Source organism: Bombus pascuorum, chromosome 8, assembly GCF_905332965.1.
Source record: "Bombus pascuorum chromosome 8, iyBomPasc1.1, whole genome shotgun sequence".
Classification (NCBI taxonomy): Eukaryota; Metazoa; Arthropoda; class Insecta; order Hymenoptera; family Apidae; genus Bombus; species Bombus pascuorum.
Window position 1 is genome coordinate 10,642,372 of NC_083495.1, and position 16,213 is coordinate 10,658,584.

Here is a 16,213-nt window from a genome sequence, read left to right on the forward strand (position 1 = left end):
TAAATTCGTTCGCGGCACACAAAGTTGCTTTAGTCGCGAAATCCCAGTCGGTTGTCTGACCATGCGTCGACTCGTTCTACTGAAAGCCATCCACTGTTCTACATTGGCGTCCTCGATAAAGTACATAATTGACGCGAATTTCGGGACAAACCACCATCTATCGACGTACGTTCGAAAATAATATTGCTCGTTCGTTCGAAAATATCGGCCACCCGACGCATACACTAAATTATACAATACGATCTGACTGGACAAATTTGACTCTCTCTGTCTCTTTCTCTCTCTCAAGAACTGACTGGTCAAACTGGCTGATTTTATTTCTTATCAATTTCATAGTTTTATTGCATACAGTCAGATTCAAGAATGACAATTTCCACATATTTTATATCTTTTCAATGAATTTGCAATTTGTGCAACATATGTGTAAGAGTTGCTGCATGAATCTCGTGCCTTTAAGGTGCATACTCGCTTTTAACACTTATCGTAGATACTTTCATATATTTATTTATCTTCGGAGGACATACGTATGCGATAATAGATTTTTTAATAAATTTAAGAAAATAGTGTTCGTAACATCGTCGCTTTTCTCTAGTTCTTTCAATGATTTTAACGTGGCTGCTGAATGGTTTACTTGTTAAGTGACATTTTCATGAATTTTTGGGTATATCGAAACTTTCAGTGTTTCAAGACGCTATGTATGATTCTGGATTAAAATTAATTGACGTTTGAACATCTTTCTGGAATTTCTCCCTTGTTTTTCTTCTTTTTTAGGAAGTTAGTTTAAAAGAGTTATTTTCCAGAAGATTTCTTCGAATCCGGATATGTTAACAGCGTTTCGAAGGCATTTACGACGACCAGCATCGCTGGCGTCTACGTTGAACACGGCCGGTGTGTTCGTGTAAACAAATTAAGCGCTAGACGTCAGTCGACTGACCTTTTTCGCGCGCCTATAACTGACGTGGCCAAGGGCCGCGAGAAACGTTCGAGCCAAGGTAAAGGCAAGGCCGCAAACTACCTTTAAGCACCGTTCACAACGACCACAGTGACCAATTAAACCACTGAAAAGCCACACTGATTAACTGTATAAATTAGAAAAGTAAAGAAGTAATGACGTTACACATATTATTATTTGCAATTTACATTTATTCGCGCCACTTCTTTCAAACAAGTATCTTTATAGAAATAAGTCATTCGCTCTTTGAACGTTTAGATACTAATTACGCTAATTACGCAGATATTAAAATCAAATATTTATGAAATTCATTCGTTTCGCTTGTGAAAAATTAATTCCAATTATGTATGGATGAAAAACAACCATATGATTTCATATTCATATTCCTATAAATCTCATATTTAATTGGTGAAAATAATATTCATAATTAAATTATCAAAGGTATAAAATTTTTCTGTTAACGAAGGGGCTATTTTAGTTTAATATCGAAATTCAAGTCACACAGGGTTTTATGATGGATTCTACATAGCTCATTATTTCAGGTACTGCGATGCGTCATTAATTATGGGCGATACGAGCGGATTTATGAGAGCACTGAATCGTTGTTCGCCATTAAAACTACGAGCGCGTCGTTTCATACAAATTGCACATTCGCCGGAAGCTGATGGCCCTGTGGGATAGTTATCGTGCTAAAAGCTACTGCTTCGTGACATTTGTTTCCATATATAATTGCCAAAGATTTTTAACAATTCCTTTTTCTCTTCCCTAATCTCGCCATTCACGAAATTTATTTCCAACTTCGACTACGATCTTCGATCTTGCGTAATTTCTACTTGAAAAATAGCTACTCAAGCTATTGCGTTTATTTAACTGTAAAACGTTAGAACTGCGAGTAAAGTAGACTTTTATTTTTACTACTTCTAATAAATTGAAATACTTTTTGTTATTTTTTGGATTATCTTAAAAAATGAAACTACTGCTTGCGATGAAAATATAAAATAAGCAAGTTAAAGGTAAATAGTACGAATAATTACAAGTTAACTAAAAATAAATGAGACTTCTAAATTTTCGCTTAATGACTCTGATATAAAAATTGGAGAAGAGAGTATACGATATTTCCGTTCAATAATATCATTATTATTATTCATGAAATGTTCAGTGCAGATAATATAGCAGTTACTTTAACAAAATTGCTTTATCAACTTACACTCAACGATTTTCTCTGTAATCCCGTTTACCTTTGAAACAAAAATATACAATGTCCCAGTACAATGATAGAGAGATTACGTACAGCTATAGCAACGAAAATTGAATAATTTCGAATTTTAATCCCGTTTAATTCCGCGTACATCGATCCTCGAATCGTCATCCATATTCATAATGATAAATTTACTTAAAAAGAAAAACCAACTGACGATGATAACAACAATATAAATACCAGGAATTATCCGTACGACGCGCGAGGGTAAAAGATATTAACACATCGTTGACCGGTTGTTTTACGCAAAAAGCTAAGGCGTGCTATTTTATATAAAATCGAACAACTCAACTTTATGCACGAGAAACACGAGTTCATCCGTGACCGGTCAACAATGTGTTAACGCGCTCGACCAAGCTTATTAACTAATTGATTCGTCCGCGATCCGTTTCTCTCTTTCCGCCCCGGATCGCTCGCGCGAGCGTGGACGATCGATTCGCGAGATGACCCCCGTCAGATGCTGATGATTTATCGGCCGCATTATAATTTATAAACGCTCTCGGCCCGTGCCTCTGTTATCGTGCTCGATCGCCGGATAAAATTACTCCGCCGCGAGAGGGGCGAGTGTGCGAGAGGGAAAAAGTCGGACAAAGACGGCGAGAAGAAGAGAGGAGGAGTTATCGTGAAATTTCGCGTGCAGCCTCGCGTGCGGCTTGCAGCAAACCCCAGTAAAATTGTCGAGAACGTTTTAAGCCTCCCTTGCACCGTACTTCCGGCCAACCTTCGAACCAATTTCACGTACGTGGATCCGTCGATGGCTCCTTGCTGTCGTACTAATCTACTTTGCGTTTCATTTAAATAATTCCAATGTTTCGAATCGTTTACAATCTGTTTTTGGGGTCTAGGACATTTCTGAGAAATTTTAAGAAATAGTCTGCTGGTGTTGAGTGGTTTCTTTTTAATTTCTTCCGACGATTTTTTATTCTTTTCTGGTTCAACGAAGAAGCCTTTTGATGACGTTGAAATAGGAAATTTTGGATACATTTTATACAAATTTGAAAGGGAAGACTTTCACCCTCAGGCAATGTCTTCGCTCTTTCTCAGTTCTTCTTTCGCGATTGAATTTTTGAAAACAGGAAATTTTTGATGAATTTTTAGAAAATTTCGAAGAGCAACGTCTCCTAGTGTTAAGCAGTATTTTCATTTTCTCTGGCAAATTTTTGTTCCTCCCCGGTTCTTCTTCTTTCCAAGCTCGATTCTTGGAAGTAGGGGATTTTGAATGAATTTTTTAGAAAATCTAAAGGGAAAACACCCAAGCTAATCTGATCTTCGTTTTTTCTTTTTCTTTTTTTAAGTAGCTTCCGATAATGAACATAATAAATATAAGAGTATGTATAAAAATGAATAGAGAAGTATATATTAGAATAAATATAGAATAATAAGAAAATAAGAAGTAGGACTTTCAGATCGCTAGGTCAGCTTCTACATTCTCGTCGCTCTAATGCGAAGCACAAGAAACCCTCGTTCGAGGGTTTACAACGGACCAACAATAGTTTTGGCAATGGAAGCGACCGTAAAAGCTGACTCTAGAATTTCCGCTAAAATTAAATGCGTTTTCGGTGTAAACGGTGTGCCACGATAAATCATCGTGTCATAGACCGGCGATAAAACGCGCAATATTTTGCCCATGACACAATTCCATCGAATCTGACAGTCGACAGATAGTTCGCGCTCGTCGAAAAGCTGTCGTGCTTTCCTATTGGACACGAGGCTGTTGCACCCGTGTAATTCTCTCTGTACTCGATTTCGTCGAATTTCGATCGATATAAATTATATTTCAATTGGTTCACGATGTCTTTGTAAAGTCGCCAGAGGCTTTGTGCAGTCTCAATTCTACCAGCTTTCGAAACACGTGCTCGGCATGTGGAATTTCTCAGCCAAAATAGCTATGGTTTCCTACAACTTTGCATAGGTATCTACGGACGATGTGAAGAGTTTAAATTAATAGGAAAGTTCACGTTTAAAATTTAAATTTCGAAGATTTTGAAAATTTCCAACTTTTAGCAAACTCGAGACTGTAATAAATGTTTACTATTGTAGTAAGTATTGGCAAATTTGGTGAACGGTAAACCAAATTTGATACTTTAGCATTTTGATAAATTTTATAATACCTGATACCTTTTTTCATCAAATTCTCCGTATTATATATTTGTAATTTATATTCTCTTTGTTAAATATGAAACATCGAATTAAACGATCTTTTAACGATCGCGTAACTTTTTCCAACTTTTAAGCAAATTCTATAGCCGATAATGACCTTGAAGCAGAAATTCAAGTTCTGTACATACTGTTTAACATAATTCGGTAATCTTCAGAGAAACTCGGCCATAAACCGACTAATTAGCGAGGCAAGGTGATCGAAAAGGTTGTCACGCGTTTTACGTGACCCGTACGAACGAATGAAGGTCACTGCGTTTACAAGGGTGAAATAGAACGCAGAGAAGAAGTAGGATAGACGGTTCACACGCGAGCTTTTTACGAGTCTGCCTTTCGAGATCCTACGACGACGCGGAGGTGCACCAGCCATCTCGAACGATTTCTTTATAGCGCCACGGCCATTACGGGATTACCATCGTACTGTTCGTGTTGTATTCACCAAAGAATCCCGCGAATATTATCATCACAACGAACCATGCTTGCCTATTTTATACTGCAAGAGTTGCGAGCAATTTTTCACCACCCTTCCTCGTTCTACCGAACTTCCTCTTTAACCGTGTCGTTAATGGAAATTTACTATTATTCTTGCCTCGAATATTATTCTCTCTTTTAACGCTCGGTGTAATTTGCATTTTTTGCAATTATCGCGTGCCTATGAAAAGCCTCTTTGCCCTGGCCAGCCATATTCAACATCTTATCGTAGTTAATTTATGTTCAATAGGTTAAACATTTACTAGAGCGTACACGGGGGCTTAGAAATTGCGCGTGTTATAGGAAACCTTCTGAAATTTCATTCGCACTATTACGAGATTTGGCTATCATGATTGTATCGGTAAAGTTTGCAACAAATTTGAAAATATCCGGATATGTAAATAAAAAGGTGAATACGTGAATATGTGAACGTGTTTCGTACGATTTACGTATGAACATGATCTAGATGTAGATAAAAAATATTTGTAAAATTTGAAACAAGATTGGAAATACTCATATACGAAAAAATTATAAGATATTTGGCATAGCAAATATAAGAAAGGTATTTAAACAGTCGATAATTCATTATATTAATAAATTTCAATATTCTGTAGGATTATACCCAACACTTGTTACATGCTTCAGCTGGCTGTAATGTGTATTTCCTGATTCTTTAATAAGTATTGCAATAAATACTTTGTAATGTCTAGAAATTATAAGATATTTTGTATAGCAAAGGTAAAGAAGTATTTAAACAGTCGATAATTCATTATATTAATAAATTTCAATATTCTGTAGGATTATACCCAACACTTGTTACATGCTTCAGCTGGCTGTAATATATACTTCCTGATTCTTTAATAAGTATTGCAATAAATATTTTGTAATGTCTAAAAATTATAAGATATTTGGTATAGCAAAGGTAAAGAAGTATTTAAACAGACGATAATTCATTATATTAATAAATTTCAATATTCTGTAGGATTATACCCAACACTTGTTACATGCTTCAGCTGGCTGTAATATATACTTCCTGATTCTTTAATAAGTATTGCAATAAATATTTTCTAATGTCTATATATATTTTTCAGATTGATTAGGGTTAGAGTTAGGTTTCAAATTTCATCAAGGTATCTTGCTACAGCGCTAATGAACTTTCTGAATGATTTACATAACATGTAGAATATGGATGTAGAAATTTTATACTGCAAGTGTTCAAACATCTTCTTGAATGTATTTCTATTAAATTAAGCTTTGATACAAAGGGATCCATTTTATGTATTAAATGGTAGAAGGAATGGAATCAGTAGAACTGGAAAAGATTAAAATAGTAATTATGATATTATGTTAGTAACTTTATGATAACAAAAAATGTAAAATATGTAAATCTTCATAATTTACAACTCTTACGCGTCGACCAGCCTGTTCATCGACCAAACCAAAAAAAACTTTAGAGGGAGAATTTTATTTTCTCCTTTTCTTTCCCCTGTTACTTTCACCACCTTCATAAATATGTAGAACCTTTTTCTACCACTCTCACTTGAAATCAACCTAAATAGAATTCCATTTACGTGATCGGAGGAACAATTCATATGTCTGCAATTCATATAATAGAAAATCACTGATTCTCTCAACAAGCTATGGCTTCTCGTTCAAATAATAGAAATTCGCGTTCAGTTAAGTAGATTCAATCAGCAGCGGTTCACATAGTACGATGTTAATACACATTTAGTTTCGATGCATGAAATTCGGATAATTTGAAGATCTATTATCATGAGAATCTTTAGTCGTTCTATAAACTACTCCAAACAATCAATAAATAAAACAGAATCATATCGCGATCTTTTTCGAAATTTTATCGCCTTTTGTTTACGAAAAGAAATTTTTATTGCGAACGTTCGACAATTTAAGAAACCGGGAGGAAGAATTTTTAACAAATTTTGCGACATATAAATATCATGCTATATCATATCACTTTTTGTAGTTTTATATTTGATACTTTTAAAGTTTCATACTTTATCTTTTATCGTCTGTTTGGATTTGTACGTTATCGAAATTTAGACGCTGCGAGTACATTCTTATGTCAAGTTTAAGTTGTAGATTTTAAGTCTAAATGTTAAGTACGAGAGATGATAAACTTGATCGTTGGAAAAGTAGACCGTAAGCGTAAACCAAAAAGAAATGTAACTGGAAAGGTATCCCGGAGGGGAATGAGGATTATGAAAAATAACTAGAGAATAAATCTTACATTTTATATTCAATACAATTCATATTTTTCACAATTTTCTTCGAAATTCTATAGCCGATCGTAAAAAGGAGTTTTGTACCTGGAGAATTTGGCAAACGGCAGGAAACATTTCTATCGAGCCGAATTTTTGATAAATTTAACATATTCTATAGACATTTCCCATTTTTGTTTTTTGAACTCTGTCGCTGTGAAGAAAAATATTGCATGTAAAAGGAAAATTTGATTTCGGAAAACAATACGATTTGAGGAAACAATACGAGAGAAAGGATTTCTATTGAGTCGAATCTCTGGTAGATTCGATGTGTTTTACAACGATTGCGCGAATTGAATTCTGAATTCTATCGCTTTGTGTGTGTGTGTGAATGTAAAAGAAAATTTTGTTTTTCGCAAGACGAGAGAATATTTTTCATATGTTTCTCGAGATACAAAGTGAATTAATTTGTCGCTGTTTGTTGTCACAGTTACGCGGCGTGCTGCGATTTTCTGCAAAACAACAACCTGCTCAGCATCATAAGGGCGCACGAGGCTCAGGATGCGGGCTATCGCATGTACCGCAAATCTCAGACGACGGGCTTCCCGTCGCTAATTACCATCTTCAGCGCGCCCAACTACCTCGACGTTTATAACAACAAGGTGAGACGTCGACAACTTGAAAATTCTATAAAAATGAAGAAAATTGTACAGTTGATCGTAAAGTATTTTCTGGAGAATTTATTTAACGTTTAAAAATGAATCTTTCTTTTTTACAATTGCAGGCAGCTGTACTGAAATACGAGAACAACGTGATGAACATCAGGCAGTTCAATTGTTCACCGCATCCCTATTGGTTGCCCAATTTCATGGACGTCTTCACGTGGTCTTTGCCATTTGTAGGTGAGAAAGGTAAGTGAATGATTTTGCATATGCATCAGAAAATTAAATAATTATCTATACCAAATGCCAATTATACTTGAGCAATGCTTATTATGCCTCATTATAGCTAATTCTCCACGGTGAAATTAATCTTCGCGCATATATTTAATAAAATTAAATAATAATCTAATATGATATATCAATTATTAAGAATATTGATTACGCCACTAATTAAGATTAATTTTCTGGTATTCGTATTAAGAGATTAAATAATCCATATAATATATAATATTTGATTAATATGTCGTTTAATTATTATACGTAGTTTCATTTGCCTTGTAAAAAATGTCCATTTTCAAAGAAACTTTTTAAATTTTATATAATATATTTTAGTATATAATTATCTTATATAATTTAATCAGTTAAACTGTCGCAGATAATTATTCCGCGCTTTGTCTCTCAATTTCACAGTCACAGAGATGTTGGTGAACGTGTTGAGCATCTGCTCGGACGACGAGCTCATGAGCGACGGAGACGACGGGCTCGAAGAAGGTAATGTCCACTATCACATTGCTCGTCCCCGTTCTTCTTTTAATACGACCACATTTCTTGCAGAGATTCTTCTTTCTCTCTCTATCTATTTACCTTTACATATTTATATAAATATTCTTCTTCTTATTTCTTTCAAATCGATATCCACTGGTCCCTCTTACATCGTGATCAGAGTGATTCCTCTTGTGCGGCACGTTTGATGCTTGAACGATTAACCGATTGAGGGGAATGTTTATGTTTCCAATTCCCATTGCCGTATTTTTTTCCCTCTTTTTGTTAAGAAAAATATGCAAAAGATATTTTTTTTTATTAAAAGAGCAAAAAGTGTTATCTTGAATATTATTATTATTTCTTTTTTAATATCGTTATTAACGAAATAAAAATTGTAGAAAAATATGCTTCTACGATTTTTATTTTTCTTTTCTTTTCCTTTTTTTAATGTATTTTTAATCTCATTAGTTTTTTATTTAATTCAAAGAAACAACTTGAAAGAAAGAATGATTTTAGCTTAGACTTTTAGTTCTGATTATATATCGGTGAACTCTAACGTGCTCTAGACACGATTTAAGAGAGGCCATGTTGAACGCTCGGGAACGCGAGGATTCATCTCTTTACCATGCGTTAAAGTCTCAATAGCGAGATAAGGAGAGTGACGCGTGGTTCCCTTGATCTTTTATTCTTTTTTTTTTCTTTTTTTTTTTAAGAGGGAAATAGGGGAATCGTCGCGTTCAACCGAATGGAAGATCGATCGCGTGACCGCAAAGAATTTAAAAAAAACAAGACTTATCTTCACTTTTTTCGATCTATTTTATTCACACTTTTTTCGATCCAGCTTCGATCCGCACTTCGCTTACGAGGGATATTCTTCGAGTGCTGTTCACTTTTATTTCGCTTCTGATGAATGTTAAATTTTTTATCTATCTTAATTACAAATTTTTTCTATTATATAAAATAATGTACAGTACCTTTAAGTAACAAAAAAAGGGCAAAGTTTTGTAATAAAAAATGTTCCTCGTTAATCGACGTGAGGAACAAAACTCTAAAAATTCGACACGTTTCTTATTATCGAATCATTTCTTTCTCGTCGTTGAGTTGTCTTAAAAACATACAAATAGTTTCTTGAAATATGAACCTCTCAGAAGACGAACTGATTAACTTAATTCTCGTTCTATATCTTTTTTTTTTTTTTTTTTAATTTTCAATTTCGTTGCCTAGGTATATGATTGGTATTCAACATCAGTTACAAAAATCAAATGATTTACTTCCATAAATTCGTTTAGCTCAAGCTGATAATATACAGACTCCATTGCAATTTCTGAAATTGATCAGCAAGACTTCTGAATCATTCGTATAGTAGAAAATAAAATTTGAAAGTATATCATCGCGTCTCGATGATTCTTTAAAAATAAACGAAAATAGATTTCGAACTTTTACAAGACAACTCAGTGTAATAATTTTCTCTATTCTCTTCGAAAGCTTTCACTTCTCGTAAAAAGGCTGTCTTGTGTCCGCGATTTACTTGTAAGATCGCCTCAGAATCTGAACGTTTTTTAATTAAGCTTTGCCGCCACGCCTCGATCCGCCAATCGCAGAAAAGGAAAAATGAATTGCAGACGAAGAAGCTGCACCCACTATATATATATATAATACTTCCGAATTATTTCTTCTCGATTTTACTCGAATCACACCTTTCGTTCTACCGTAACCACTCAGCCACGGCCGCACCTATATTTTCATTCTTAAAAAATTAAAAATCTTTACTCGGCGTTGAAAAGCAAAATATACTTCACGAAAAAAGAAAAAAACAAGTAACAATGAAAAGAAAGAAAAACGAGAACAAATAGTTTCAAGGAACGAACGATCGAAACAACGATCGAACGCAAGGAAAATCGCGCGCGGTAACATTACCACGACGAGATAAATCGTCAGGGCGAACTTCGATAGTCTGTTGTAGAAATATTCCCCTTATGATCCCCCTTTTTACCCTTTCTATCTCCCCAAAAAATTAATTAACATGTTATACATATAACATGTTAATTATCGTGAAATTAAGATATAAACACGAAAGAAAGATTTCATAGAGATAAGCAAGATTAAAAAAAAAAAGAAAAAGTAAAGTCGAATATCGTAAAATCAAAAAGAACGTCCCATATCCTGCGAGTCTCGACTTTCAAAGGAAGATTTTGAATTTTCTTTCTGTTTCCATTTTCACCCGCTGCACGGACAGATGGTAAGAAGCGCCACTCGACTCTTCTAATCGTCACATTATTAAGAGCTTCATTATATATTTGATCATTGATTTTTTTAGCTATATATATTGTTCTTTTTCCATTAGATAGTTTCGGTGTGTCGAAATTTATTTCTCTCTCTCTCTCTCTCTCTCTCTTTCTCACTCCTTATCTGTTTTCTTGTTACTATTGGATTCTATTTCTGTTCTATCTCTCACCATTTTCTTTTTTCGTCTTTTCTATTCTTCTTTTCCCTTACTTCGTATATATACGTATATACATACATCATATAAATATACGTGTGTGTATATATATACATATTTTCCTTTCGTGTTTGTACGTTCTTTCGGTTCCTCTTTTTCTCCTTTTATCGAGGAACAGAGGGTAAAGGAGCAAGAAATATCACGCAGACGTAAAAATGGAGCGAAAATTTCAGAATAATCGAAGAAACGGAAAGAAGATTTAGAAACGAGAAATTTTTGTTTTTGGTTCTCTAGAAAAGTATACACGAAATTTACACACTTCCGTGAGAAACGTATACTTTGCGATTTCTACGGTTTTTCATTTTTCATTTGTCTTTTTTTTTTCCTTTTTTCGTATCTTTCTCCTTCGATCGAATCACAAATGCGCATTCTCTACGTACGAATTCTTCATTTTCAACTGTTACATCTTTTTCTATTCATGTTTCGCGATTCGTAACACATCTTCTCGCATCAAGGTACGACAGATTTTTTCTACACTTTTTCTAGCTCTCTTTTTTTGTATCTTCTTTCTAATCCTCTCTCTCTATATATATATATATATATCTTTCTTATTTGTCTTTATATATTTTTATCTATCCTTTGTTTTCATTCCTTCGATTAAATATAAATATATTTTACGTTACTTCGATGGCACACAATCTAAATTATCGTCGTTGTCACCGGTAGAATTGATCATTTTTCTGCATCGTTACGATCATTTAGAAGATATTTTTCTCTCACCTTTGATTCGGTGCATCCATTCAAGATGGTGCTTCAAGAACGTCCTTTCATTCTTTTTGTATCAATCTACAACTGTTATCGTTTGGTCATACATATTTGGCTATAATAATTTGTTGGTAAATTTTAATCTGTATTGTATCATTGTATCTTGTGTAATAAATGCCAATGACGATGTTTATCACATAAAACGCAAAATACAGATTAATTTGTGCCAAACTATTCTGCATCACCTGCGATACCAACGATACCAATTGAGGATTAAAATGTCATCAGAAATAGTAGATTATAGTCTGACTGGAATCTGCTGCGCTGGATCAAGGTCACTCCACTCTAAGCTCTTTAATTTGACTAGATACAGTGTTACTAAATATCAAGAATTTTTAAAACAGAAAATTCTAGCTTTAGGAGTTCAAAGGAGTAAAGGATCCTTTATTAAGCCATCGATTAATTTTCTATCCCTCCTTTATTTATCTTTTATTTGATAATAACAAGGAGATCTGTTTAGTATTTCGCATTGACAAGACTAAAAGCAAAGACGATGAAAAAGTGCCGAAGCACAAGAATGTTTTGTTCAATAAGAACTGACAAGTCCATACTTGAGTGTCGTAAAAAAATATTGAACAACAACGAACGCGAAATTCAACCGCACCATCTTGAATGCTGCGTTTTGCAACCGATCGTCGATTTTGCACGAAATCGACGTTCGAAAGTTCGCCACGTACCTATCAATGTGTTCTAATCTTCGATCTCCACATAATTGCACCTCCTCTTTTCTCATTTCTTTTTTTATTTTTTTTTTTTTTTCATTTCTATTTCTCCCATCTCTTAAGCCGAGGATCCACCAGAAAACTGAGCTAAGTTACACTATACTGAGTTGAAAAATATTTGCTTCGATGTGTATACGCAGCCTTTTCCACTGAACTTGTGTTATCAGCTTAGATGGAAAAGCTTGCGCGTATTATGTATTGGAGGAAAAGTAATTTTTTCACTCGGCGTAGCTGTCGCTTAACTTTCTGGTGATACTTAGCTTTAAACGTCCACTCGATGCCACTTTACGTATACCATCTTCTTAATCAAGTTCTCCGGAGCCGATTTATTCTTACTTTCGCTCTCTTTCTCTCGTATCACTTCTCTGTTATCCCAAGAATTCACTTCTAACTTCCACGCGCACTCTCTGTTCTCTTTCTCATCTCCATCTCCGTTTCTCGGTTTCGTACGCGCCGCGTCCTAAAATTTCCTCGGTACACGTGCACCGATCGCTAAAAGACACCCCTTGGACTCTGGAGAATAGCTGTTTCCCGATCGATGATTTTAATTCAGATCGTTCACAATTTGCTACGTATTCGCGGCGTATCTCATTCGTCTCGATCAGAGATACGTATTACGTTTGATGAAAGTAATTTATTGAAGATTGGTAGGATATAGATGTAGGTTTGAGGATAAATGGCGGGTTCTGGGTGGCTGATGAGTATGGATGAACCTGTCTCACGTCTTTGACAGGTTATTCTCAAATATGATACATCGAGATGATACATCAGATGTTTAGTTTATTGCGTTATTAGAGGTCCTGGATTTGTTGGGTTAATAGTTTAAGAGTTAGATAATCGATATGCAGCGACCTGCCAGTTGTCCCGGACATGCTCGTCATTTGTTTCTCACTGGCTGAACGTACAAGATTTCTGATGACGACTTTGCATCGTCCACGATTTTCAAGTTGCTCTATTACTCTGAGTATGATTGATCGACACTTAAGTCCTTGCCTTATACCAAACGCTATCAGAAACTGGATACTTTCGTTCTTGTTCGTACGATTATTTTGCAAACAATCTGCAATTATGATCATCCGATTAGCTACATATACACGAATTTACAAAATTTCACTTACGATATTAGAAGTGAGGAACTGTCCTGAAAAATGCCTGACGACGATAATCCTAAGTAGCGCGTACATGTACGGAGATCTTTGCGACGAACAACCATAACTACGTCTAGTTACTAAACGTAGATATACGAGAGAAATTGGCAAATAAAGCAAACCTTTTCGCACAAGTCTACGATGCTTATCGACTACCAAACGAACGAACCTGCTCTCAAAAACCACTTTAAGATCGGGAAACATCGATCTCGGAGAGTCCAGCCATCCAGAAGCAACCTAAACCATAGCGATTCCACGACCAATTAGGGTTTCACTTAACGTGAATCGAGGAGAAACGAGATATTCGAGAGAGATTCGTATACCTTACCCGTATGGTTGATTTTACAAAATCGCCCTTCGACCATAGCTTACCCCCTTTGGCCCTTCTGTCACCTGTTTAGGAAACCAAACCTCCCCCACCCCTTGTGCCCTGTTTTTTTAGCTCAGCCCAAGAATGCCCCGTTTTACGACCCTGATTTTGAACAAAGCCCGAACGAAGTTGCACTGACTATCTTTTATCGTACTCCTTCTCTATTATATTTGTCAATCAATCACACTGGCCTTGGACTCCTCCTATCTCGGCACGACACTATGCTACTACTACCTCTACTACTTCTACTACTACTACTTCTACTACTACTACTACTACTACTACTACTACTACTACTACTACTACTACTACTACTACTGCTACTACTACTACTACTACTACTACTACTACTACTACTACTACTACTACTACTCCACTCAAAACTCCGTTGTTCGGCATACGCAACCCCCGTAAAGTCGCAGCGAAAGTCGTTATCCAAAAAAAGAATGGTAAGTCCCCATTGAGAGAGCCGACGACTTACTTGAGACGCAAAGAGAGTTCTTTTCATTCTTCTTCTTCTTCTTCTTCTTTTTTCTACTTTTCGTTCCTCCTTTGTTTTTGGTTTTCTTTCAACTGGAACGAGCCAAGGATTTCCAACTTTGATTCTTTAATTCTGTGTACGAGACGATATAGATATACACGATGGTGTTTTGTACGTATCCTGTGTATTTCGTATACGTTACAAACCACACGTATGGTTTTCTTCTTTGTAGAGATGGTGTTTGCCTAATTCGTGCAGTTTAGAAATAGGAAGCTTGTATATGTATATCGGCGTACAGTTATACAGGGTGAGGCTGAAATTTATGAGAGGATTTTGGTAAACTTCTGCTCTTGTTGGGGACGGATAATATTTATGCAAATAAATGTTAGGATACTTGAAATATTCGACGCTTGTGAGTCTCTGGTTCACATTGAAGTTTTCAAGTGTACAAGTCATGCGTACGATTATTATAAACATTTCTTTCTGTTAGAGATAAACAGCGTGGTAAATTTTGACAATTTGTGTTTCATCGATTATTAAAAGACGTATTATCAGTAACAAACACTGGGGTCTGGTTTTTTGGAGAATACGATGATAAAGTTGAAATACCTCGATAGAAAATGGGAAATATTTTGTAACATCGTTGAGAGTATTTTAATTTTGGTAGATTGATAGTGGGCCAGTTACATGGTTTATGCACAATTCCATTTTTCTTACGTCTTTGAGTTTTTAATCGCGGAAATATTTTAAAAAATTAATTCGCTATAATATAAAAACGACAGGCTTATTGTTATTGTAAGGAGATCAGGAAGAGAAGAGGAACTTTCGAATGTTTTCTTTACAAGTTTCCTGAATACGAAACGTGAAAATTTGTTTGCATCATAGGTGAAAACCTCTTTTATCTTTAAAAGAAAAGGTATCCATCTGTCTAAAGAAAAAGTGTTTGTATAATCTTCTTTAATCCCTAGGAAGAGCAGAATGCAGTACCAAAGTTTGTCTATCTGTTTCCACGTCACCCTGCATACATTTGAACGATTTAACTCGTTTTCTTTTTCCTCTTCTTCTCACACTTCTTTCTTCTTCTGTTTTTCTTATTGCCTTTATTTCTTTCTTCTCTTCTTCTTCTTTTTTTTTGCCAGTGTTTCTCTTGTTTGCGTGGTAGAGCTCGCGCGAACGCGTCACCGCGGCCAGTTCTGCTGGATCGGAAATACGCGCGTTCCCTCGGTTATTTAATCGCCACCGGAAATTAATGGTATCACGCTCGTTGCAAGATTTATCTCAAGTTTCACGAAGAAACATCCTTGCGGATTTCCTTTTGTCAAAGACTAAACAAGCAATCTAACTACGTTTCCTCTTGCTGCTTGTTCGAAAATAGAACAACGCTGCTTCAAAGGTATTAAATATTCCAGACAATTGCTCGTAATTCTAAGGAAACAAAAAATTCTATTCAACTTTGGAAGAAATTCTTTGATCGAGTAATCTTAACTTCGATGTTTTTGATATAAAAAAAGAAAGAAGAAATATCTTCCACACACGTTATATAGATTTTTAGATTAATAAATTACAGAGATTTCTGTTGAAAGTGTTGGATAAAGGTCCTCAGGCAAACCGGAAGCCAGCAGAGCGACCTAGCGACGAGCGTTCCGCGCGGGCCATAGTTTTCTCACTTGTTTTGTCTCTTTGTTCCCGAATTATTTAACAATCAACATTAATTCCACACCGTGATCCGCCTATTTGTTCATCTGC

The 16,213-nt window shown here is 35.4% G+C and overlaps 1 protein-coding gene across 9 annotated transcripts in view; it reads left to right on the forward strand.

Moving 5' to 3' along the window:
• LOC132909776 (serine/threonine-protein phosphatase 2B catalytic subunit 2-like) overlaps positions 1 to 16,213 on the forward strand; it is a 234,993-nt gene that overhangs the window by 190,140 nt on the left and 28,640 nt on the right. For 5 of the 9 annotated variants that reach the window (XM_060964861.1, XM_060964865.1, XM_060964858.1 and 2 more), the window contains exons 7-9: positions 7,548 to 7,719; positions 7,842 to 7,968; positions 8,410 to 8,490. In XM_060964861.1, coding sequence (XP_060820844.1) covers positions 7,548 to 7,719; positions 7,842 to 7,968; positions 8,410 to 8,490 — 380 coding nt within the window. Of the gene's footprint in view, positions 1 to 7,547; positions 7,720 to 7,841; positions 7,969 to 8,409; positions 8,491 to 14,402; positions 14,436 to 16,213 lie in introns of all 9 variants that reach the window. The other 4 variants (XM_060964859.1, XM_060964866.1, XM_060964857.1 and 1 more) reach the window with 1 other exon arrangement.